Below are 24,332 nucleotides of genomic sequence, written 5' to 3' on the forward strand. Positions count from 1 at the left end.
GACACCAGACTCTGCGTGAAGAAATTGCACAATTACATCATTAAAGCAACGATTCTAACTGGATGTGCCAAAAGAAGACGTCTTCATTCCACGTATCCCAATTATCACTGAAGAAATGCCATTCACTTTCAAGCGATTACAGTTCCCGATTCGTTTAGCTTTTGCCATGACAATCAACAAAGCGCAAGGCCAGTTGTTAGCAGTGGCAGGTATCAACCTACTTGAGCCCTGTCTTTCACACTGACAGCTTTACGTCGCGTGTTGGTAATCCCAAAACCTTGTACATCTACACACCAGATGCAAAAACAAAAAATATTGTGTATACACAAGCGATTGCCTGAAGTTTTTAATTCAGATATTTGAAAATAAAAGTAGTTTTTTCTTACTTGATGCAGAATTTTTTTTGATTAAGAGATAATTATATAATAAGCTAGTACAAGGGCGTAGCGAGGGGGGGGGAAATCCGAAATGTGAGAAAATGACCGAAAAAAGGGAAAAAGATGGCCAAATCCATTGTTCTGTCACTTTGGTCCCCCCCCCGAAATGAAAGTGGTCCCCCCCCCCGAACGAAATTTCTGGCTACGCCCCTGAGCTAGTATATGTATATCGTATATACATTTTATACGGGGCGAGCAACGTCGCCGGGTATCAGCTAGTTATATTCATATTTTAAAAGAAACAAAAAAATTTAATAATGTTTTATTTGATGTCTTTAACACAGAGATAAATGCCAACGAGTCTACTGGACTATTTCCCCGAAGCCGAGGGAGATGGTCTACGAGTGTCATGGGCTCGAGCTCTCAACAGCAAGGCTCGTCTGGCTGCTGCACTTCGAGGTGAGATCATTTTCCATTGAAATATAATTTCATGAAATACATGAAAAATCGAATTCATGATTAAGTTCGTACGGTGATGATGCGTCCCGTATTTTATGAGACAGAACGATTTATTTTGTGCTCTTCGGGCTATCGTCCTCCCCCGTTCATGCCGGAAGTTAAATCAATCAATTTATACAAAATTGACAGAAATGGTATACCAATCATAGATATTTTCGTCATATCTGAAGTGTGTCAACGAGTAGACACGAGTATGTAAAAAAAAAAAAATGTGTATTTCACATCGTATTTAAGTGTTGCGTATGCAATAAAATCATCACTAGGGATACGGGAATTTCGTATTGACGAAATAGATGCGATAAATGCGAAAACTCAATTTTTTACTAATTTTTCATGAAATCTATGATTTGTAGTTATAAAAAGGCAAAAAAGTTTTTTTTTTATTCATTTCACAAATGCAAGCATGTAATACACAAATTCAGACATGTGTTACACAAATACAAACATATAATACACAAAAAAAAAAAAAAAAATGGATGTACACATATTGGAAACAAACACTTTGTAGCCTCAATTGGTTGTCATTTTGCTTAATAATGGCTCCTTTGTTAGATGCGATCGTTTTTTCAAAATATGTGCCTGGTATAGGCAAATAATCTTCCATCGGGTTTTAAAATGAAGTTCTGATTCGTAAAATACGTAAATCAGTTTACTTTTGCTTCTATAAGAAAATTGTGAAACTAATCGACAATGCGGAACGATCCAACGATCTACGTTGTAGTAGACTCCAAATAGAAAAAAAAAAGTTTTAACTTTTCAAAAAAAAGAGCGGCTACTAATTTACATAACAAATCTGCCATGATTAAAAAACAGCCTTAATTATAATTGGAATTTTTTTTTTTACGAATACATGAGAAATTTCCGATTCCAAATTTTTTTTGCAAAACTTTGACGCTTTTATTTCTGAAATTCACATTTATTTATTTATACGTTATATAGGGTGTTCAAAAAGTCCGTAGAAACTGTAAAAATTCATAAAAACCGGAAAAATTACCGAAATAAAAAACGGTTAGTAGGGTTAGTAACGCTTTAGGTCACAGGAATTCTTTTAAGACAGGAAAAAAATGACTCAAAAACAGCTGATAGGTCGCGCTGACGTACACAAGTCAGAGAAAATATATGCAAATAACGAACAGAATGCCTCCAAATAATTTATTACAGCAGTATGTAATCAAATGACCACCACCACAGGGGATAACGCATTGCAGGTAAGTCACAAATCCGGCAACGGCAGAGTGCAGCAGGTCCGGATGTACACATGACACCTCTCGGCGGATCGCATCTTTCGGTTCCGACAGATTGGACGGACCGGATTGATACAACCGGGATTTCAAATATCCCCATAACCAGAAGTCTGCCGGTGTCAAATCTGGAGATCGAGGAGGCCATGGGAACCTGTAACGCCTGCTAATGATTTTGTCTTCCCCGAACGTCTGTGTCAGGAATGCCTTGACCGGAGTAGCAGTGTGACTAGTTGCTCTATCTTGCATAAACGTGACGGTAGAAAGCGCATCTCTTTCACGCAAACATGGCTTCTCGCGCAGAAGCGCTAAATAACGCTGCGCATTCACCGTAGCCGTTTTCCACTCGTTTACTGAGTACTGCGTTCCAAAGGAGAAGGGTCCTATGATGAACGAACGTGTGAACCCACACCACACTGTGGCTTTTGGGGAATGCAATGGTTTCGCGTGTACTCACGTGGATTAGACGTCGCCCAGATGCGACAGTTATGGGTATTAACGTCGCCATGAAGCGAAAAGTGAGCTTCATCTGTCCACAAGATGTTAAAGAGCCAGGTGGGATTCTGTTCGATTTTAGAGAAAGACCACGTCGCAAATGCTTCCTTCTGAACGGTATCCGCTGGTAAAAGTTAATAGCACGACTGCAATCTGTGTGGGTACAGATCAAGAATTCCATGAAGAATATTGCGAACCGAGGATGGTGGTAAGCCCAAGCGTCTGGCAGCTTCACGAGCACTGCTGGTCCCTGCAGCTGATTCGGGCGCTAACGATTCAATTTCGGCTGCAACACGCGGCAAACGCGCCTTCCTTAAACATTCGTCCGGCTCTTACACGATCCTCCAGCGTTACAGTTTCCTCAAAGCACTGAACAAGCTTTATGAGGCCTGTCGTTGTTAAAGGCCCTTTTACAGTCCTCACATTCTGCCGCTGTGGTGGTCGAGTGGTCATAGTGACGGACTCGCATCGCGAGGATCCGGGTTCAAACCCATGGCCCCCAGCCTTGGAGCCGGGAGTCAGGGGGGGGGGGGTCCGTGAGATGTCCTTTTTATTTCTTTTTTTCCTTTCAGAATGTCCCATAGGAGAAAACAGAACATTTTAACATCAGTCGTATCAATTTGTATGCGTATATATTGTATATCTTGAACTAAGTATTTCTATTCTTTTCCCTTCAATTTTTTTAACAATACACGACTGTACTTATAAGTAACAAACCCATCCTCAAGGTGAAAATCATCCACTTTTTTTTGTTTTTTCACGCTGTAAATTCATCATAAAGGGGGCCCATGAAAATCTGGTCGGGGGTCCGCATAAGATCCTGGCCTGGGGGCCCTGCTCCGGGATGTGGGGGCCATGAGAAGACCATAATGTCTGAATGAAATGAAAATTTCCATCAACACAGATGTCCACAGTGAAATGCCTATTGGTGCCGATAAATCATATTACGACCCCCCCCCCCTTCCCCAATCCTGGAATAGGGGACACCCCTTTGTGGAATCCATAGCATGGAAAAACAAAAAAATGATGAGTATGGCTCCAGGCCCCGGGGCTAGAGCTCCGTCAACCCACTCTCGTAGGCGGTTTCTTCTAACCCAAAGGAACGGTAAGCAATACTGCAAATAATATACATTTTTGATAAATTTTATTTTGAGAATCTCTAGTTATAATAAATCTACGGCTGAAAATAATAAATAATAAATGAATAATAATTAATAGTTATTATTATAATGAAAATAATTATAATAAAAAATAATTATAATAAAAAATAATTATAATAAAAAATAATTATAATAAAAAATAATTATAATAAAAAATAATTAAATAATTAAATAATCTATCTAGTAATATAAATCTACGGCTGAAGGGTGGGTGAATTGTGTTTCCAGCGGCACAACTTCGGGGGGGGGGGGTATATGAGCAGTTGGGGTCTGGTGCCCCTGGTGGTGGACCAAAGGAGGCGCAAATTTGACACCTTAATCTCTTCTTCAACGTTTTAAGGGCGCACCAAAATGCGTTCTTGTCCCCACTGACCAAGCATCTATTTGCGGCCCTGTGTGTTTCATAAAGTGTAAAACATTTATTTTTAATAGGCCGTGTCTACAAATTAACAGAATTGTCAAGATGCTAGTGCTTAGTTTAATAGGTAGAGTGAACATAACAATATTTGAATTATTTCAGTTCCATTTTGTAGTCCAATGAAAATAGTTATTCAGTATTATTGTTCCCATTTACCAGAGCCGTAGTGTGCTTTCTCGAGGCCCCGGGGCTCAGGGTCCAGGGCCAGTGTCCCGATTGCTCCAGCCCTGCCATTTACTCTTTAATTCAATGAACTCATTTCTTCTTCTTTTTTTTTTGGACGATTGTAGGGAATCGCCTGGCATAACGGAATCGCTTCGTTTTACCCGAAAAAGTGCTAAGAGTTTCAGGGAAAAATCTTCTGGATATTATGATGAGATGAACTCGGAAAGAAAATTCATATTGTCTCCACCAGGACTCGAACCCAGGCCCTCTTGCATACTGGTAAAGCATGCTACCATCTGCACCACTGGAGACACGACCCTGCCTTCCTTATTTCACGCTCTGTGGCGTGAAGTAGAATCATTAGCAGCCTCTCGAAACTTCAGGAAACGCCCCTCCTCCCTCAGGTGGGACGGTAGCAAGAGATAGTCAGATTTTCTCAGCCCAAGATATCAAAGAAATATATTTTCTGGATATTATGCTGAGGCGAACTTGTAAAGAAAAGTCCTCTTGTCCCCACCGGGGACCCAACCCAGGCCCTCTTGCATACCGACAAACCAGTCACGGCCCAGGCTCTGTCCCTCCAGGGATATAAGCTTTTACCCTTGCGGGTTGGGCCCTCTTGCATACCGACGCACAGTGTGTTTAACCCCTTTTTTCACATTGACGAGATGTCTAGTGAATCTCTCTCTTTCCCCTTATTTTAGCATTGACAAGTCCGGACATTTTGAAATGTCGAAAAAAAAATTCCATCAATTTGACGGGCAGTAAGAATCTGGAATAAATAAGTAACTTGAATTAGGTCTTTATTTTTCATTCATTTGAATTCATTCATTAACAAGTGGGGGCCACCGTAAATTCATGACGTGAAACCTATTTGGATACGGCAAATCTGTTTCAAAACTGAGTCAATAATTTTTTTTTAAAGTTTTAAACATAAAATGTGCAGTGATCTCTCACTTAAGTGTCGGTACAAGGGAATAAGAAGAAAAAAAAAAGACACAAAAGTGAGAGAAGCGTATAATGAATAGCATATCTTTGACCGGGAGTGCAGAAAATCCTCTTATAACCGAGAGAAACGTATAAGTGAGAGATCACTGTACCTAGCTCAAATTGTTTGAAGGATTGTTCTATAAATATTGAAATTACTCCGAAAGGGAAAGAAATAGATTTTTTTCTGTAGTTAAGCAAATTTTTCTAAATATTTTAAAAAAAAATAAAATTGCATTATTTCCAACAATATTGCAGAATAGTACGAGCATACTTGCTTGATGAGCAAAGAAACTGATTAGATGCGGTGGATATCTTATCTGAGAGAAACTAAGGATAAATTTTACACTGTGCTTATTCATAATAAAAAAAATGAAATCTCGATATAAAACGACATTCTGTGGACGAAGAAAAATGTCATAGTAGAGCGGTTATCGTTAATCGAAAGACTTTGACATTGAATACCGACCACTAGGGGCCGCAACTATATGCTTGATCCTGAGGCAAGCACACATTTTATCACTCCCATTTAATGTTCAACGAGATGTTGCAAGTTGAAATTTGTGCCACCTTCTGGTCCGAGGTAAGAAAGACCCACTTGTTACGGCCCACCCCACACTTACGGCCCTGTGACCATGGACCACCGGAAACTTCCATACTATTAAATGATTTACTGCACAGCGCTTTTGTGTATTAATTGGTCCCCTGAATGCACCAGTGAGACTAAATTTTCAAAGGAAATGCTGAGTACTAACATAGGGTACACCGAATTTTCAGAGCGATTTGTTCAGTATTTTTCTAGAAATTCAAGAAAAAATGTCCTAAGTGGACACAGACAGTGGCTATGTAGTATAGTTCAGTTGAAGAGCTTGTCAGTTGACAAAAATACAACTGGCTGCTTCGCTCAAACGAAATTTGTTCAGAAAGAAGAAATTGCTGTCAAAGCCTGAATCACATGTTCATGTATCCATTGCCAACATTTATATAGGGTGTCCTGTAAGTGCTAATGCGACCTCTATCTCATCTACAACAGACGGTTGGCGAGATAAAGGCCGCATTAGCACTTACCCTGAGTATTATACTATCCTCCTATCCTTGAGAATGAACGACCAAAGTTGATGGGTAATATATCTTGTGCAGTATTTTTTTTTGGTGATTCAAATTTTTCAGGTCCAGCGAGCATTTTGGAAGGAGACCTCAGCATGTCAAGTAACAGCAGGTACCCCGTACCACTAATGGCGCAGTCTCCTACGGTGGGTAGCGACGTAACCCTGGAGGAATGGCTGCAGGAAGTGCTACGTTTCAACAACAAGGGGATTCAACTCGATTTCCGATCGACTGAAGTTGTTGAGCCGGCCTGTAGGGTCCTAGCAAGGATCGCAGATCACGTGAGACATTAGACATTCGTAGTATTGTTATGTTAATTAAGTGAAGCAACATTGCTTACATGAGACATTAGTTCCAGTGACATAACACACACACACACACGCACGCACGCACCTAAAAATACCCAAATTATAACGACCGTTTTGCTAAGCATCTTTCGGTCACTTTTGGTATAAGGTTATATTTTGACATGTCGAATGTTAATTGTATATGAGTCACTAACGTGTGTTTTTCTACGTGTGGATGGTGCGCATTACTTTTCAATTGCAGCTCAGAGGACCCATTATACTGAATGCGGACATTCTGCCAGGACCTCACAGCTCGCCGGTGTTTCCAGTTGATGCATGGACTTTTCTCACGTTGTGCAGGACACGATTTCCTCGTTCCATTATATCCATCGGTTGGACGACTGACGTTATACCTGGCAGTAACTACATGAAGATTGGGTAACGTCCATCTTTCTCTTACTTTATTCATTCACTCATAGGGATCACCAGATTTTGCAACCCACAAATTCAAACCCGGAAGTCAAATCAATCAATAAATTTGCACAAAAATGGTTGACAGAAATGGTTTTTTCAATCACCGATATTCTAGTGACATCGGAAGGGTGTCAACGAGTGTGTAAAAAAATATGTACTTCACACTGTACAGGCATCCCCGTTTTACACGATTAATTGGTTCCTCAAAATAGTCGCCTAAAATGGAATCGAGTAAAGTGAGTTGAATTTAACATGGGAAAGATAGGGATAAGGTAGTGATGGGAAAACCACTACGACTCGCTTAGATGTTCTATCCGGCCATAGGCGGATATAGACTTGGAAGTCGGGGGGAGCAAGGTCATTACTGCTGGGGGGGGGGGCACGATGATGATGATGTCAATTAATATACACACAGAATACACAATACAGATCTACCCAAGCCACTTTTGATGCTAGGGGGCAATGCCCCCCCTCCCATATCTCCTTCCATGTATTCGGCCCACCGAAGAAGCTGCGGTGCTTCACTTCTAAGCATAAAAATTCTAATTAGGGGCGGCTCAAGTGTTACGTCAGCAATTTTTTAGCCATTTGTGACCCCCCCCCCCGTCAGCAGAATTTCGTCAGCTCTGCCCCCTACCTCCTAACGCATATTGGTGGGATCAGAGAAATATACGCGGGGGGTGGGGAGAGCATAGGGGGCTCGTGCATTCTCTCCCTCCCCCCCCCCAGACGATCAAAGATGTTTCTTTTCTGAATATGAGACAGGCTCTGATACAGAAGTCTTCTGCTAGTCGCGAGAACTGCCTGCACCCATCATCAAAAGAAGGGCACCCTTACGGAAAGTTTGACGTACGAATGTACATGAAAAAAATCAGGATGATTTCAATTCTTGAATGCAATTTGCGTAAGGTGGTTAAATTGAAACGTTGACCATGTGCTCGCGAGCACGAAATCGGACACAAGCATCGAACACTCAAGATGCTTCAGGGAACACCGTGGTGCTCGCGAACAACAGGTGTTTAAGATGAGACTGGGCTGATAATTTTTTTCAATGAAACACTCGAGATGCGGCTGACAGCAGCATTTTTCGTCTCCTTAGAAAACTTTAGTAGCACAGCCAGAGAGAATTCTGCATAACTTGCTTTAATATGAAAATACTAGTCTCGGTGGAACTGCTTTTTTTCAATCGAATTTCTCACGGCATAGTCAATGTATTATCAACTGTTCATCAATGAGATCTGGTGAGTTGTATCTAAGAATTTTGCTCATATTTTGTCTCAGCTGTATCATCAAATCCAACGTATTTCATCGTCAGAGGATTTAACTATGTCATATGTACATATCTTCAGACTGCAATTTCACAGGTTGGAATTCCTAACATCAACTCTTAAAAATCGCGTTATAGCCGAAATTGCATAAAGCGAGGGATACCCGTATTTAACTATTGCGTATAATAAAACAATTAATTCTGTGGTAATGTGCTGCCATCTCACGGCAAAATGATAATTTCAAAACTAAACTTTCAAATTTCTACCAGAAGATGGCAGCAACATCAAAAGTTTTTGAAAGTGTTAAAAGAAAAGATATAAAGCACTCTTTTTTTTTTTCTTTCTACGATAATGGTTGAAAACATTGAAAGACGATTAATTCTGTAATTAATGAAAAAAATATTTTAGAATTAATGAAACAGAATTATTCTAGAATTATTGATTAATTAATCCGGGCTCCTTTAGCTGACTATCGAAATCCCAAGTGGGCATCAAGCTAATTGTCACGGAAATTTTTATAATTTTCTGTCATTGCCACAAAACGTAGGTGATTCAGGGTGAAAACTGGATGTATGGCCAGCTAGGTCATAACTAGCGCCAAGCCCCTATGCGCTATATAATGTACTTATACGACAATTGATGTTTTTTCTCATTTGAAATCTATCATGTTCATGAAGCTATGAAAAATTCGGACATATCCTCATTTTATAAAAGTACTAGCTGATACCCGGCGACGTTGCCCGCCCCGTAAAAAATTTATATATATATATAGCTTATTAATTACTTCTTAATCAAAAAAATTTCTGCATCAAGTAAGAGAAAATTACTTTTATATTTAAATATTTTAATTAAAATCTTCAGGCAATCGCTTGTGGATACACAATATTTTTTTCTTTTTCCATCTGGTGTGTAGATGTACAAATTTTTGCTATTACCAACACGCGAACAGGTGACGAAAAGGTGTGAAAAATAGGGCTCAAGTAAGTTGATACCTGCCACTGCTAACGACTGGCCTTGCGCTTTGTTGATTGTCATGGCAAAAGCTAAATGAATCGGGAACTGTGATCGCTTGAAAGTGAATGGCATTTCTTCGGTGATAATTGGGATACGTGGAACGAACACGTCTTCTCTCCTTTGGCACATCCAGTTAGAATCGTCGCTTCAATGATGCAATTGTGCAGTTTCTTCACGCAGAGTCTGGTGCCATTGCAGAGTCTCGGTGTGTCCAAATTTCTTAAAAGCATTATAGGTGCTCCGACTTTGAGGGTCAAATTGTGTGGTGGCACACCCGGAATATCCAAAGAGTTCAAAAATTCTGCAGGATACAGAACTGTCTGCGCTGTGTCTGTGACAGTGTCAACCGATTTGTAAGATGTGGAGTCTCCCGGAATAATTTTTAGGATTTTTCCGTTGATCTTGTTCACACTCATTTTTCGGTGCCAGAATCGCACTCTCACAAAGTCACTCATGGTTTCGGTGATTTTGTTGAATTTTTGGGAAGACTTTGTCTGCAAGTTCTTAAACTGAGTTTATATATATAATAACTGGCAAAATCCATTTGGGAACGTTATCAGTCCAGTGCTTGGGTCTACGGGAATTCTTCCATTGCCAAGTTTGATCAACTGATGCGAAAATGATAGCAGTGCTGAGTCATTTTGCAGTTGAACTCGCATGTTGGTGGATAATGATAATTTTTTAGCTTCGTGCCAGAGTGTTGATGTCCTAACAAACTCGAGGCGACCACCGATAGACAGAACCTTCACTTCCAACCCATCTCACTAATGGCAGTAAATTGCAATGTAGCGATATGGCCAGAGATGGTGTTTGGTGAAGTAGAGTGCTGATGATTTGAGGCAAGCATTGAGTTCATCAGCTGGCGTAGAACATTTTTATTCCCTGTTTTATCGTCGTAGTTGTTGTTCTCTGTTGTTAGTGACGTCAGATGTCCAGCTTCTGCAGCGAATATTATTCAAACTCCTTTTAAGCATTTTTTAAATTGAAACTATACCTCAACGATGGGTGGTTGATGAGATAAAGGCCACATTAGCACTTACAGGACACCCTGTATACATGCAAGCAGAAATACCCGGCGCTCTTCCCGGGTTTTCTTCAATTACTGGGAGGATTGGAAAAGTGACAAACCGTTATAAAGGAATAAACTGTTATAATAACAGAATTGAAGGTGTGACAAACTATTGTAAAGGCATATATTCACGTCTGAAACGCATTGTTGGGAACCACGGTAACCAAAGTAAACGTTCCGAAAGTGATTGTTGAGGCCCCAAAACCATTGTTGCCCGGCAGTTTTTCGCCCATTTCGGGCATTTGCCCAGCTCTAACGAACTTTTAAAGTAGCCTACGGTTCAATCCCGGACCTGTTTGGTATATATGCAAAATCTGGCGACGATCGGTCTAAAACTGTAGATTTGTATAAAGAGCATACATACATACATACATACTTTCACATTTATATATAAGACTAGCTGATACCCGGCGACGTTTCCCGCCCCGTAAAAAATGTATATATGTATAGCTTATTAATTATTTCTTACTCAAAAAAATTTCTGCATCAAGTAAGAAAAAATTACTTTTATTTATTTTTAAATATTTTAATTAAAATCTTCAGGCAATCGCTTGTGGATACACAATATTTTTGTTTGTCCATTTGGTGTGTAGATGTAAAAATTTTTGCTATTACCAACACGTGAACAGGTGACGAAAAGGTGTCCGTGTGAAAAACAGGGCTCAAGTAAGTTTATACCTGCCACCGCTAACGACTGGCCTTGCGCTTTGTTGATTGTCATGGCAAAAGCTAAATGAATCGGGAACTGTGATCGCTTGAAAGTGAATGGCATTTCTTCGGTGATAATTGGGATACGTGGAACGAAGACGTCTTCTCTCCTTTGGCACATCCAGTTAGAATCGTCGCTTCAATGATGCAATTGTGCAATTTTTTCACGCAGAGTCTGGTGCCATTGCAGAGTCTCGGTGTGTCCAAATTTCTTAAAAGCATTATAGGTGCTCCGACTTTGAGGGTCAAATTGTGTGGTGGCACACCCGGAATATCCAAAGGAGTTCAGAAATTCTGCAGGATACAGAACTGTCTGCGCTGTGTCTGTGACAGTGTCAACTGATTTGTAAGATGTGGAGTCTCCTGGAATAATTTTTAGGATTTTTTCGTTGATCATGTTAACACTGTCATTTTTCGGTGCCAGAATCGCTCTCAGAAAGCCACTCATGGTTTTGGTCATTTTGTTGAATTTTTGGGAAGACTTTGTCTGCAAGTTCTTGAACTGAGTTTAACAACTGGTAAAATCCATTTGGGAACGTAATCGGTCCAGTGCTTAGGTCTACTGGTTGGTCAACTGATGTGAAAATGATAGCAGTGCTGAGTCATTTTGCAGTTGAACTCGCATGTTGGTGGATAATGATAATTTTTTAACTTCGTGCTAGAGTGTTGATGATTCGAGGCAAGCATTGAGTTCATCAGTTGGCGTTTTTGAACATTTTTATTCCCAGTTTTGTCAGCGTAGTTGTTGTTCTCTGTTGTTAGCGACGTCATACGTCCAGCTTGTGCAGCGAATATTATTCAAACGCCTTTTACGCATTTTTTAAATTGAAACTATACCTATACGATGGGCGGTTGATGAGATAAAGGGCGCATTATCACTTACAGGACACCCTGTATATAGGCTAGCAGAAATACCCGGCGCTTCCCGGGTTTTCTTCAATTACTGGGAGGATTGGAAAAGTGACAAACCGCTACAAAGGAATAAACTGTTATAATAACAGAATTAAAGGTGTGAAAAACCATTGTAAAGGCATATATACACGTCTGAAACGCATTGTTGGAAACCACGGTAACCAAAGTAAACGTTCCGAAAGTGATTGTTAGGCCCCCAAAACCATTGTTGCCCGACGGTTTTTTGCCCATTTCGGGCATTTGCCCAGCTCTGACGAACTTTTAAAGTAGCCTACGGTTCAATCCCGGACCTGTTTGGTATATATGCAAAATCTGGCGACGATCGGCCTAAAACTGTAGATTTGTATAAAGAGCATACATACATACATACATACTTTCACATTTATATATAAGACTAGCTGATACCCGGCGACGTTGCCCGCCCCGTAAAAAATTTATATATGTATAGCTTATTAATTATTTCTTACTCAAAAATCTAATGAAAATCTTCAGGCAATCGCTTGTGGATACACAATATTTTTGTTTGTCCATCTGGTGTGTAGATGTACAAATTTTTGCTATTATCAACACGTGAACAGGTGACGAAAAGGTGTCCGTGTGAAAAACAGGGCTCAAGTAAGTTTATACCTGCCACCGCTAACGACTGGCCTTGCGCTTTGTTGATTGTCATGGCAAAAGCTAAATGAATCGGGAACTGTGATCGCTTGAAAGTGAATGGCATTTCTTCGGTGATAATTGGGATACGTGGAACGAAGACGTCTTCTCTCCTTTGGCACATCCAGTTAGAATCGTCGCTTCAATGATGCAATTGTGCAGTTTCTTCACGCAGAGTCTGGTGCCATTGCAGAGTCTCGGTGTGTCCAAATTTCTTAAAAGCATTATAGGTGCTCCGACTTTGAGGGTCAAATTGTGTGGTGGCACACCCGGAATATCCAAAGGAGTTCAGAAATTCTGCAGGATATAGAACTAAATGTCTGTGCCGTGTCTGTGACAGTGTCAACCGATTTGTAAGATGTGGAGTCTCCTGGAATAATTTTTAGGATTTTTTCGTTGATCTTGTTCACGCTGTCATTTTTCGGTGCCAGAATCGCTCTCAGAAAGCCACTCATGGTTTTGGTCATTTTGTTGAATTTTTGGGAAGACTTTGTCTGCAAGTTCTTGAACTGAGTTTAACAACTGGCAAAATCCATTTGGGAACGTAATCGGTCCAATGCTTGGGTCTACTGGTTGGTCAACTGATGTGAAAATGATAGCAGTGTTGAGTCATTTTGCAGTTGAACTCGCATGTTGGTGGATAATGATAATTTTTTAACTTCGTGCCAGAGTGCTGATGATTTGAGGCAAGAATTGAGTTCATCAGCTGGCGTTGAACATTTTTATTCTGAGTTTTGTCGTCGTAGTTGTTGTTCTCTGTTGTTAGCGACGTCATACGTCCAGCTTGTGCAGCGAATATTATTCAAACGCCTTTTACGCATTTTTTAAATTGAAACTATACCTATACGATGGGCGGTTGATGAGATAAAGGCCGCATTATCACTTACAGGATTACAGAACAACCTGTATATAGGCTAGCAGAAATACCCGGCGCTTCCCGGGTTTTCTGCAATTAAATTGGAAAAGTGACAAACCGTTATAAAAGAATAAACTGTTATAATAACAGAATTAAAGGTGTGACAAACCATTGTAAAGGCATATATTCACGTCTGAAACGCATTGTTGGAAACCACGGTAACAAAAGTAAACGTTCCGAGAAAGTAATTGTTGAGGCCCCAATACCATTGTTGCCCGACAGTTTTTTGCCCATTTCGGGCATTTGCCCAGCTCTGACGAAGTTTTAAAGCAGCCTACGGCTCAATCCCGGACCTGTTTGGTATATATGCAAAATCTGGCGACAATCGGTCTAAAACTGTAGATTTGTATAAAGAGCATACATACATACATACATACATACATACATACATACATACATACATACATACATACATACATACATACATACATACATACATACATACATACATACATACATACATACATACATACATACATACTTTCACATTTATATATAAGGGCCGCTGTGGTGGTCGAGTGGTTATAGTGCCGGACTCGTGATGCGAGGATCCGGGTTCGAACCCCACAGCGGTGGTCGGCTGAAGTTGGTTTTCTGTGGTTCCCAACTTCAAGGCGCAAATGCGAGCCGATCTCCCCGTTAAAAAGTCTCGCCACAGAGAGCAACAGTCCTACAACGGTAAATCATTCAACCATAACACTTCACTCATAGTTAGTAAAACTGGGGGCAGATGACAGCACTACACATAACAAGCATTACACAGAAACAAACTTTACGTCAGGTTGCACTACACGTACACGCACATTGCCGCATATACCGATTCGTTGGGGGGTTCCGCGGGGGGGGGGGGTGGATGTGTGGTGTAGCAGTAGTAGGTAGGGGCTAGGGGATCCATGATGTTCTTAAGTCAGCCGCCTCGTTGGGCAATTTGCCTGTTGTGGCGTTGTATTTGTATTTGTAAGATGATACGGACCAGAACAGACCTCGAAAATGTGCACCTCTGGTAACCCTATATTTTGAACTTTATGCCTTTAAATATAAATAGCTGAAGAGTTTATAGATTCTCTGACAGCAACAATCACACCAATCAGAAGTAATATTTTATTGAAAAATCTAAGTATTTTTTTTTTGTTATTCTTAGAATTTGATCGGGGGAAAAGAGGTGCTGTCATCTATTAACATGTAGAAACGTTAGATTTGAATTCAATTGTTTGCGTAGGGAAGAATTTTTGTGCAAATATCGGAAATCTAGAGTCGAAGCTAGACTTTTTTTATAATATGAGGAATTTTTAAAATCATTATAAAAATTAATTTTTATGTATACAATTTTTAATTTGAAATTAGAATTATTTCCTCGTAGCCCCGTCTCTCCTGAGGCAATCACAAAAATTCCAAGTTTCCAAGTGCGATAATAATGACAATGAATGACAATCTAACATACACTATCCCTTATTTTCACAGTTCATCTTTTCACTGCAGATTTTTGCATTAGCTCTTCATTTTAAACGCATAGGCAATTTTAGCAATACATTGGCATTTTACCAGGTAATTGCAACTTTTCAAATGATCTTGCTAACAGTTGCCGATGCCCCTTCCTCAATGTCCAGTATTGATCTCGAACAAATATGATCAACTCGTGTCTAAAGTTTTCTTTTTTAAAGTGCTCCGTAAAAATTCAATGTTATTTGTTATGGTTCTGACCAGTTGAAAATTGTATCATTTCCAAGGTATACTAGAGAACTGGTCGACAGAATGGTCGCCTTGGTCAAGGAGTACACCCTGATGCAACCGGTTATGTTCCCTGTGCACGCCTCCATATTGAAATATTCCATTCCGGAGATGCAGAGACTGATGTTCCAAGTTCCGAACAGTGCGTTGTGCGTCTGGTCGACGAAAGCGAATCCTATCGGGGGCATCGAAGATCTGTTGGCCATCAGGAAGTCCTTCAGCATAAGTCAAGTGTTCTACAATTTACCGGACGAACAGCTCGAGTGTTTTTTTTCGAATACCTAGAGTATAGTTTTCTTCTTTTTTGAAACATATAATTCAGTTTTGCGTTCCTTGTTCATTTTTCCCCCCTCTTTCCACGACAATTACTATTACATATTTTTCCTCTCGTGAAATTCCATGTATGTGTGTATCCACCATTCCTTAGTGCGATATTAAGTCAAAGAACTTGCGTCTAATAATTTCAACTTGATTACAGTAGATGGACGCTCTTTATATTTTGATTGAATGCTAATAGGAAGCTTGTAATGCGAAATATATGCTATTTTTGATGTTATTATGATCCTCTTTCGTGCGTTTTACCGCGCTGTGATAATTCTGACGAGCTCTTACTTTGCGGTTTACTGAGGATAACGTCGAACCTTTTGAATCCAGGATAAATACGAGTAAATCCTACTCCAAGACTGATGTAGTCTCAAAAGTAATATATTTAACTTATAAATGGAATAACGATTCATGGTCCTGTCAAAGTAGTTAGTTACCTTTGTTATTTTATACGCAGCTGCCTCCTTTCCTGAATGCCTCTTGCTACTACTTCACCAAACACCAATTCTCACGTCGCTATATTGCAATTTACTGCCATTAATGAGATGAAAGTGAAGGCGCTGTCTATCAGTGGTCGCTTCAAACTCGTTATGAAAAAACATCTTATCTTTATCCTCCCTCAGGTTTGAGACCGTGACAGCAACCGTCACGGTGGTAGACGAGCATCTTACCACCACGCCACTCAAGCGCTACGAAAAAAAACACCACTTTCCACACGACGAGGATGGGATTCGAACCCACGCGGGCAGAGCCCGATGGATTAGCAGTCCACCGCCTTAACGACTCTGTCACAACCTCGTCACACGCCCTTGCCACTATCTCTAACATGACCAGAACATTCGCAATGTTATTTGCTTCTCAAGTGTACATGCACTTCGTAAACATTCATCCAAGGCGCAGTATCTTTCACCTTCCAGATATTGTGGGTCAAATGAAAACCTACCATTGACCCGACGGGCTCCCAGCCATACCGTGGTATACAGTCTTTCATTCAGCAATTTTTTAACTATTTTGTTTTATTAATTACAAATTTTCATCACAGTTATGGAATTACTTCTTTCATTGAGGTGTTTTAAGCCTTTCCGTGAATTCCGTAATAATGTATTCGTTTTAGATACCGAACTTTGCCTTTCGAAATATGTATATGGAATCATTGGTTCCAAAAACATTTTTGGTACCATGTCACCCGAATTCGTCAGGCGACCCTTTTAAAGTATCAAATGCACAGCATTACTATTGAATCTGTAGAGTGTATTTCACACTTCTAAACACAGCATTATAGATTTTAGTGATTAGCGCTCTTTTCAACGAATTTTTTTTTTTTTCGTAATTTAATCGTTTTTCTATGTGGAGTAGCTATTTTCCTCAAAATGGTCGGCGAGCCACGGCAAAAAGATCTGAGGGCTACATTTGGCCCGCAACGTAAAGACTCCTGCTCCAAGGGAATTTAAAAATGTTATGGATTTTAAGAAAAGGTAAAAATGATGTTACTTGGTAGAAGTTTGGCATGACTTCCTATGGTCATTAGTCTCTCAGAAAGTGCAAACGAATCCATCAGAAAAGACGTTGTTTTTGACGAAAGGACAAAGTTCTGCCCTGAAGACGGAAACGTTTGTTAGGTAACCAGAATTGTTTTTATCTGGACAACTGTTCTTCTTGCATGACAATGTGGGGGGTGGGGATACCACTGTTTCTTATTGGAATATCTGATCAACATGTGAACACTTCTAGATCCTCCATTGTACTGAGCTATAACACAGTAATTGAAAATCCTGAGAAGCAGCCCAGAAGAAGCTTTTCCTGTTTGGCCTTAAATGCTGGTAGCTGTGAACATTGAACGACTACCCTGATTTGACCCAGGGTTTGTTTTCGATGTTCTTCACCCGGATTCAAACACATGTACCCTGACAGTAGCATTGATAGTGGAAGTCAACCATCCTACCACTGCACCATTCGGGCGCGTTCAGAGACCATGCCCAATGGAGCCAAGGCGGCAAGCGCAACTTCAAAAGGATGAGACGTCTCTTATTGTATAGCCCTGGATTTGACCAAGAAGCATTAAGTGAAATACACTATTTTTGTGCAACATCAGTCCTAGAACTTTTCTTATAAATGCTATAAAACCAATATGTATTCGTATTTAAAGCTTCCTATTATCTTTCCCGTTCGTTCTTAAGAATTAGAATCCGCGTGGCAAAATCCAAGGCTTTTTCGTATAGATTTCCCCCTCTCTCTGATTCTGTATCTTCATGTACATCGTTTGTAATATTGAATGTATATGTACTTATATATCCCAACAGAGCGATTTGTTCTGTATAATGGCATCAATGTGTGAACGTGAACGTTCAACTGTAAGGAAAAATAATCAAGGGTATTTACTATAGAATTATGTAGATATTTAGTTATTAGGAGCTATTTTTTTGTTATTGAATTCAATATCCAGTTCACGTTAACTATCGAATTGCCATAAAATACTTGGTATGAATCTTCTGATCGAGACAAAAAATGATTGAAATTGAATCAAAAAATTCTCTGTGATTGAATAACTTTTCCCGTGATTGTTTGAAAAATAATTACATTGAAAAAATTTTTTTTAATGAAAGAATAGTTAAGCTATGCTTGGACTTACGCGCCATTAGTATGTTTTCTAAATTATCTGTAGTATGATTATCTCCTCCTGTCCGATATTGAAACCGAATAAACTACCAGGGAATTAAACCGGATGTGTTACTGCCAAAGCTCGAAATCGGCCAATTGACCCGACTAATGTCCGAAATTCGGGCTTTGGCCAGCGTGTTCGAGAAGTGGCCTGGAGATCGTTGGCCAAAGAAAAGGCGTGATTTCGAGTCATCTCCAAGTTGGCGTATTTCATTGTGATAATTGTGGCCATTTATAAATATGGTTAGCTGTGTGCAACCTTGACGATAAAACGAATCGGAATATCGATATCTTAGAGGAGATCGATGTCTATTTTCCAGCGATCTTCAGCTAATCGGCTAATTCTGGGCTTCGGCCGAAACACATGCATTCCCCAGAAACTAAATTCCATTAACACAGTCAAACTCGGTTATAACGACCTCGGTTGTAACGTCAATTATTGATGGTATGGGATGATTCCCATAGAGAATAATGTTAAAAGTAGCCTTGCTTATATATGATGTCGATGAAATTGCAACGACCTCATATATAACGACACATTTCTCTTCGCTCTTGCTTTTGTTTTTATGGGTTTTCTGCGAGAAATTTCTAGGATTAGAGCTCATCCACATTAAGGCAATGTTTGGCTGCTGTCCTGTTAATGTTGGAAAAAAAACCCGATCCATTACGTGTTTGATGGTCGGACTTGCTCTCATTGATATGAACCGTATACACGGAACATTTTACTGTATTTTCTCGTGATATTTTGTCCTTCCCGACTTTTCCTCTACAAATGCCCCATTTTTCCGTTTTTTTTTTTTCAACGGTGCTTTTACTACTTTAATGTTCAATCTTTACTTGAATCGGAGATATTGGAGTACGCAAAAGGGCCTCCCTCCCCACTTTCCTCGAGATCAGATTATTTCGTATACACCTGTGATCTCGGGCGAAGGTGATTTGCATAATCTATAAATTATGAGACAATGAATATGACTATAATAAACATTCATCTCTCCCACGTTTAACATGTTCAATTTTTTCCCCGGTAAAAACATTCAAAATCACTGAAAATTTGCGCCGTATTTTCGCCAAAGGTTGTTTATAAGTAATATTTGGCGACTTCATTTACATTTGGAAATTATTTTTAGCAAGAAATGGTGATGTCTCGTATTTATGGGAGATCCCAATTTTTTTCCCGCACTTTTCTAGATCAATCATGGTCAGCGTAATGACTTCATGCTTCGGTATTTGATCGCATCTGATCATATATTTTTCATCAAAAATGGTTTTGAAAACGTCAGCCTCGGTAAAACGATAGCTAGGTTATAACGACAAAATCTCGCAGAATCTCCGATGTTGTTATAACCGAGTTCGACTGTCATTTTAATATTAAAATGAAATTTGTACCCACCTTTTCTCCTCAACAAAGTGAATAATCACTACTGAAAATTTAAATTTTCTTTTCAGAAACGTGCCTTGAGAGTATCGAGAGTATATTAAAAGAGAGATTGGGGAGGATGAGAAAATTTTCCGAAATGTTAGGAATCTGTGTAAATAGTTTATCAATGTTGTGTCGATGGAAACGGAGCATTTTTGTAATTCATTAGCGCTGATATCGAATTAAATGTCGTTGAGGAAATGCGCCTGCCATCTGTATTCCGTGGAATGAAACTTCCTGGTTTTTCAGATTGGGACTAAGACATGGTCTAAAAAATTGAAAAAATTTCCAGTTTTATTAAATAATCAAAAATATTCGAAAACACCATTTTTTGTTTTGTTTATTGATTATACAGAATATTCAGGAGAATGTCCCTAGGCCACATTTTACTGGCGAACTGTTGAACCTAGAGGTATACTTATAATTAGAAAAAGGATCCAACTAACGCGTAGACCGTGCTCGCTTAATCTATGGTCCACGGACCAAATGTGGCCCTTGAATTCGCACCTAATTTTGTAAAAATGAACTTAGTAGCATACACATTCAAAGATCACTTAAGGGACCCGCGGCATATTTAGAGATCTATTGAGTGATCCGTGGTATGTTTACAGAGACCACTTCAATGTTACGCGGTGCGATGCAGTTTCAAATCACTCAAGTGGCCCGTAGCACATTCGCAGATTACTCAAGTGACCCGTGGCGCGGTTCCAGATCATTTAAGTGACCCGCGACACGTTTTCAAATAAACGAAATGGATGACATATAAATAAGGAAAGTTCTTTCCCAAATTTTATAACTTTAATATCTCAGCGCCGCAACAGTCTAATTTGGTTTTTGTGGACAGCATGGAAATGGAAGTATGCATTTACGATCAACGGTTCGCCAGTAAAAGTGTGGCCCTTTCCTTACTATATATACCCTGTATATTTTTTTTTTCGTATCAAAATTTTTCCAGTTCTACCAATGAATGTACGAAAATCTATGAGAAAAAAATTGATTACACTTGTAATAGGGCATTTTGAAAAATCGCGTGTTGAGAAACATTCTTGCTTTTTGTGTGTGTACGTGTGCTATTTTGGGTCTATATTATAGTTTCTGTTATATTTTAATGTATGTATCGTATGAGAAGAAAATTTTTCTTTCGGTTGTTGACGTGGCCCGGAAGGTGGCCCCTCATGTGATGTGCATCCTTTATCTTATCTTACTTCATTATCATATTTTTCTGCTCACCTCTACGATTTCGAGCTTTAGCTCGAACTGACCGTCGAAACCATTCAACTAAAATACATCGGCCCCTTATAAAAGGAGAGAGATATCAACGGTTCCAGTACATACCATCCCATAAAGCGGGGTATTTGATAAAACTTGTGACGATTCGATTGTCGTTTCGTGCCGTTAGTATAGTTTGCGAAATGTCTCAGGCGGGATTACGCTATAAAAGTTGAATGAAAACTCCTTTAATAATCATTATGTAACCGTTACGTTTTAGTTTGGCACAACATATGGTTACGAATGTAATCAATAGGCTTATTGGTTGTTTTCTCCAAGTTTTTTTAAATATCTTTTACGAAACTTTCATAGTGCAATTCCGGGTTCAAACATCTAATTTCTGCGCAAATTCTATTACAAATCATTATACCCTTTGAACATTGTTTGGCACAACATATCCTTATGGTCCTTGCACCAATAAAATACAAACTCCAATCCAATCCAAAGGTGCGTGTGTGTACCTTCGAATGTTTGATAGCACATAACACGCAAATCCGTCAGAAAAAATAGGATATTTGTTTTCGGCGAAGTGCTGTTTGAGCACTCTCTACCGTCTATGATATTGCTATTCGACCATACATTGTGTATGACCAAGAATGCTTGTTTAGGAGTCTTATATCACACCTCTTGATGTTTGTCCCGTGAATTTAGAATCACCTTGTAACAATAGTCGATTCTTCTAACACTAGACAAGCGTCTCTAGTTCTGTGAGTGCGACGTATCTGGACGGTTTTTGAGGGATTATAAAACAATAAACACTATGTACTACCTGTTAGAAAGATAAGGTTTGCTATACATGGGGGTTCACCCAAAAATGCCACAAATCCGAAGTGTCATTTTTTTTGACTCAGTGATGAATTGAACCCGGTTAATAATGACTGTTTAGAAAAAAGCAACGTGGTGTGTTGCGTGTTGGTGTTTGTAAAGTGTGTGGATTTTCTTATTTTGCATTGTACGGAGTGAGCACCGCTTGTGATATTTGTGAAAGTGATCGAATGAAAAAATATGTGTATCGATGTGCGTCTAAAAAAAAAGTATACTGTTTATATATTACATATATTTTTCAGTGCTTAATAAAAGAAAACTGGACTGTGTTTGAAATGTGATTGTGGAAGTGCCGGAGAAAAGCCATGTGATTTGTAAGTGTGTGTGTGTATATATGCATAATATATGTACATGAAGAGTTGTGATTACATGTATCGGGTGAGTCGAAAGTCGTTCGCTATTCGAATGAACAAGTTGGCTTAAGCTCATTCGTACCAGCTTCGAATTTTGACTCATCTAATCTGGAAGGTTGTCAAGTTTACTGGATATTTTTTTTCTTCGTCAAATGGTGCCATTGCTATGCATGTTTTTTCCTCTGCGGTGAGAGATATTCAATACAGTATCATCCGATTGCAGAAAATAAAAAGGGCAGTAACATAACTACTTGAATCGTATCGGATTTCATCGAGTGATGTTATTTCTATTGTTCTGTAAGTCTTTCGGTTGATTTATCATTTTGCTCCGCTTGGCAAGCAACCATTTCTCCATGCACCATCTCAATAATAGCCGATAACGGCTGCATCATGGTTGGGAGTAGAATCAGGATGAGAAAGAATTAAATTAAGTAAAATGTAATGATAACACGCTATATCTATATCTCACTGTAGAGGAATGCGTCTGAAGGCTTCGAGGAGATGTATACTTCGCAGCGGGCTTCTGGGGAAGGATATCTTTCGTGCATCTCTGTAGTGTATGACGGTCATTCGATGACCACCTGGGGTTATGATCACCAACCTTATGCACTATATAGCCATGAGTCAGTGTTCAATTTGCAGTTCGGGCATGTTTTTAAATTTCTAAAAAAATACTGGGTGAACTGTTTTTTGTAATTTTGGGCATGTGTGTATAAACATAATACTTACGATGTTGATAAGCAATAAGATTTGGTCACGAGTGTTTTTAGGGAATTGAGAAAATGATAAAAGGGGAAAAAAATTGATCAACACACTGTATTATAAAAAGCTGCAAATGATTTGTCACTTTCCCGGAATATTTCCATTGTGCTTTGTGTGATACTTGTATGCATTTTCGTGAAAATAATACGTGTATATTCACAAGAGATGAATGTTCCTTCCAAAAAAATTCCAATTTTCCACACGTGCTTCTTTTTTTTAAATGCAAAGTTTTTATGTAACCACAATTTTAACGAAACTTACAGAAATTTTTACCACATACATGATAGACACTTGAAAAAAAAAGAATATTTTCGATGAGATTTGACCATTTCAAGAAAATGATTTTCAAGTACGCATGCGCAGAAAATTTAATTTTCTTGCACAATTACGAGTTGCCAAATATATATGACAACTTATATGAAAATTGCAATTAAATATCGTGGGAATTCCAAAGCGTGTCGACAATATAGCGAGCTGTAATTTAAGTTATTTACACTGAAAGCAGCTGCGTGTTGAGGGATTTTCCACAAGTAATTTGATTATTTTCTGTCACTTGAATATTCCCCCAGTTTGTTCATTTTGGCAACAAGCACGTCTGTTGAGCTTTAGCATTTCTCATATAGTGTTAGTCACGCGTTTTAGCATAATTCTGGAGGCTTATTCTCGAAATGATCAAATCAAAGTACCAATTTGTGGAAAAATCATCCAGCTATTTTCAGCAAGTAACTCAAATTACTGCTCACACCGACACCTTTCTAAATTTTCACGACATGCAACTGAAATTTTCATGTAAGTTGCCATATATATCTGGCAACTAATTTATGGAAAAATAAAATTGAAATTTTCTGCGCATGCGAACGTGAAAATCCTTTTCTTAAAATGCTAATATCTCATCAAAAAATATTCGATTTTTTTCATTTCAAAACTCCTCTACGGTGTGTATCAAGTATGCTGTGAAATTTTCTGTAAGTTTTGTAAAAATTGGTTAAAACTTCTCTCTCTGCATGTTATAAGCAAAAGGAAAAAAAAAACATGCGATGAAAATCTTAATTTTTGGAAAGAACATTTGTATCTTCGTGAATATACGCGCTACTTTCACGAAAATGTATTCAAACATTGAACAAAGCAATTCAAAAATATTCTGAGGAAGTGACAAACAATTTGCAGCTTTTTATAATACAGGGTTGATGAAAAACATTTTTTTCCTTAATTTTTTTTTTTTGGT

General features: G+C 39.0%; 1 protein-coding gene and 1 non-coding gene across 2 annotated transcripts in view; one reads left to right on the forward strand and one right to left on the reverse strand.

The window, feature by feature from the left end:
* The window catches only part of LOC149063822 (protein FAM151B-like), a 38,877-nt gene extending 15,087 nt beyond the window's left edge, over nt 1–23,790 (forward strand). The window contains exons 2-5 of the mRNA XM_089255616.1: nt 722–836; nt 6,533–6,750; nt 7,019–7,194; nt 15,499–23,790. Coding sequence (XP_089111742.1) covers nt 728–836; nt 6,533–6,750; nt 7,019–7,194; nt 15,499–15,784 — 789 coding nt within the window. The 5' untranslated portion in view covers nt 722–727 and the 3' untranslated portion in view covers nt 15,785–23,790. The remainder of the gene's footprint in view (nt 1–721; nt 837–6,532; nt 6,751–7,018; nt 7,195–15,498) is intronic.
* On the reverse strand, nt 16,540–16,624 carry TRNAS-GCU (transfer RNA serine (anticodon GCU)). Its single transcript has one exon. It is a non-coding gene; the product is annotated as a tRNA-Ser (tRNA).
* Nucleotides 23,791–24,332: the final 542 nt, after the last annotated feature.

This window comes from Pholcus phalangioides, unplaced genomic scaffold (genome assembly GCF_987345545.1).
Source record: "Pholcus phalangioides strain wild (caught in Gottingen) unplaced genomic scaffold, Ppha-v1.0 ptg000043l_1, whole genome shotgun sequence".
In the NCBI taxonomy this organism is placed as follows: Eukaryota; Metazoa; Arthropoda; class Arachnida; order Araneae; family Pholcidae; genus Pholcus; species Pholcus phalangioides.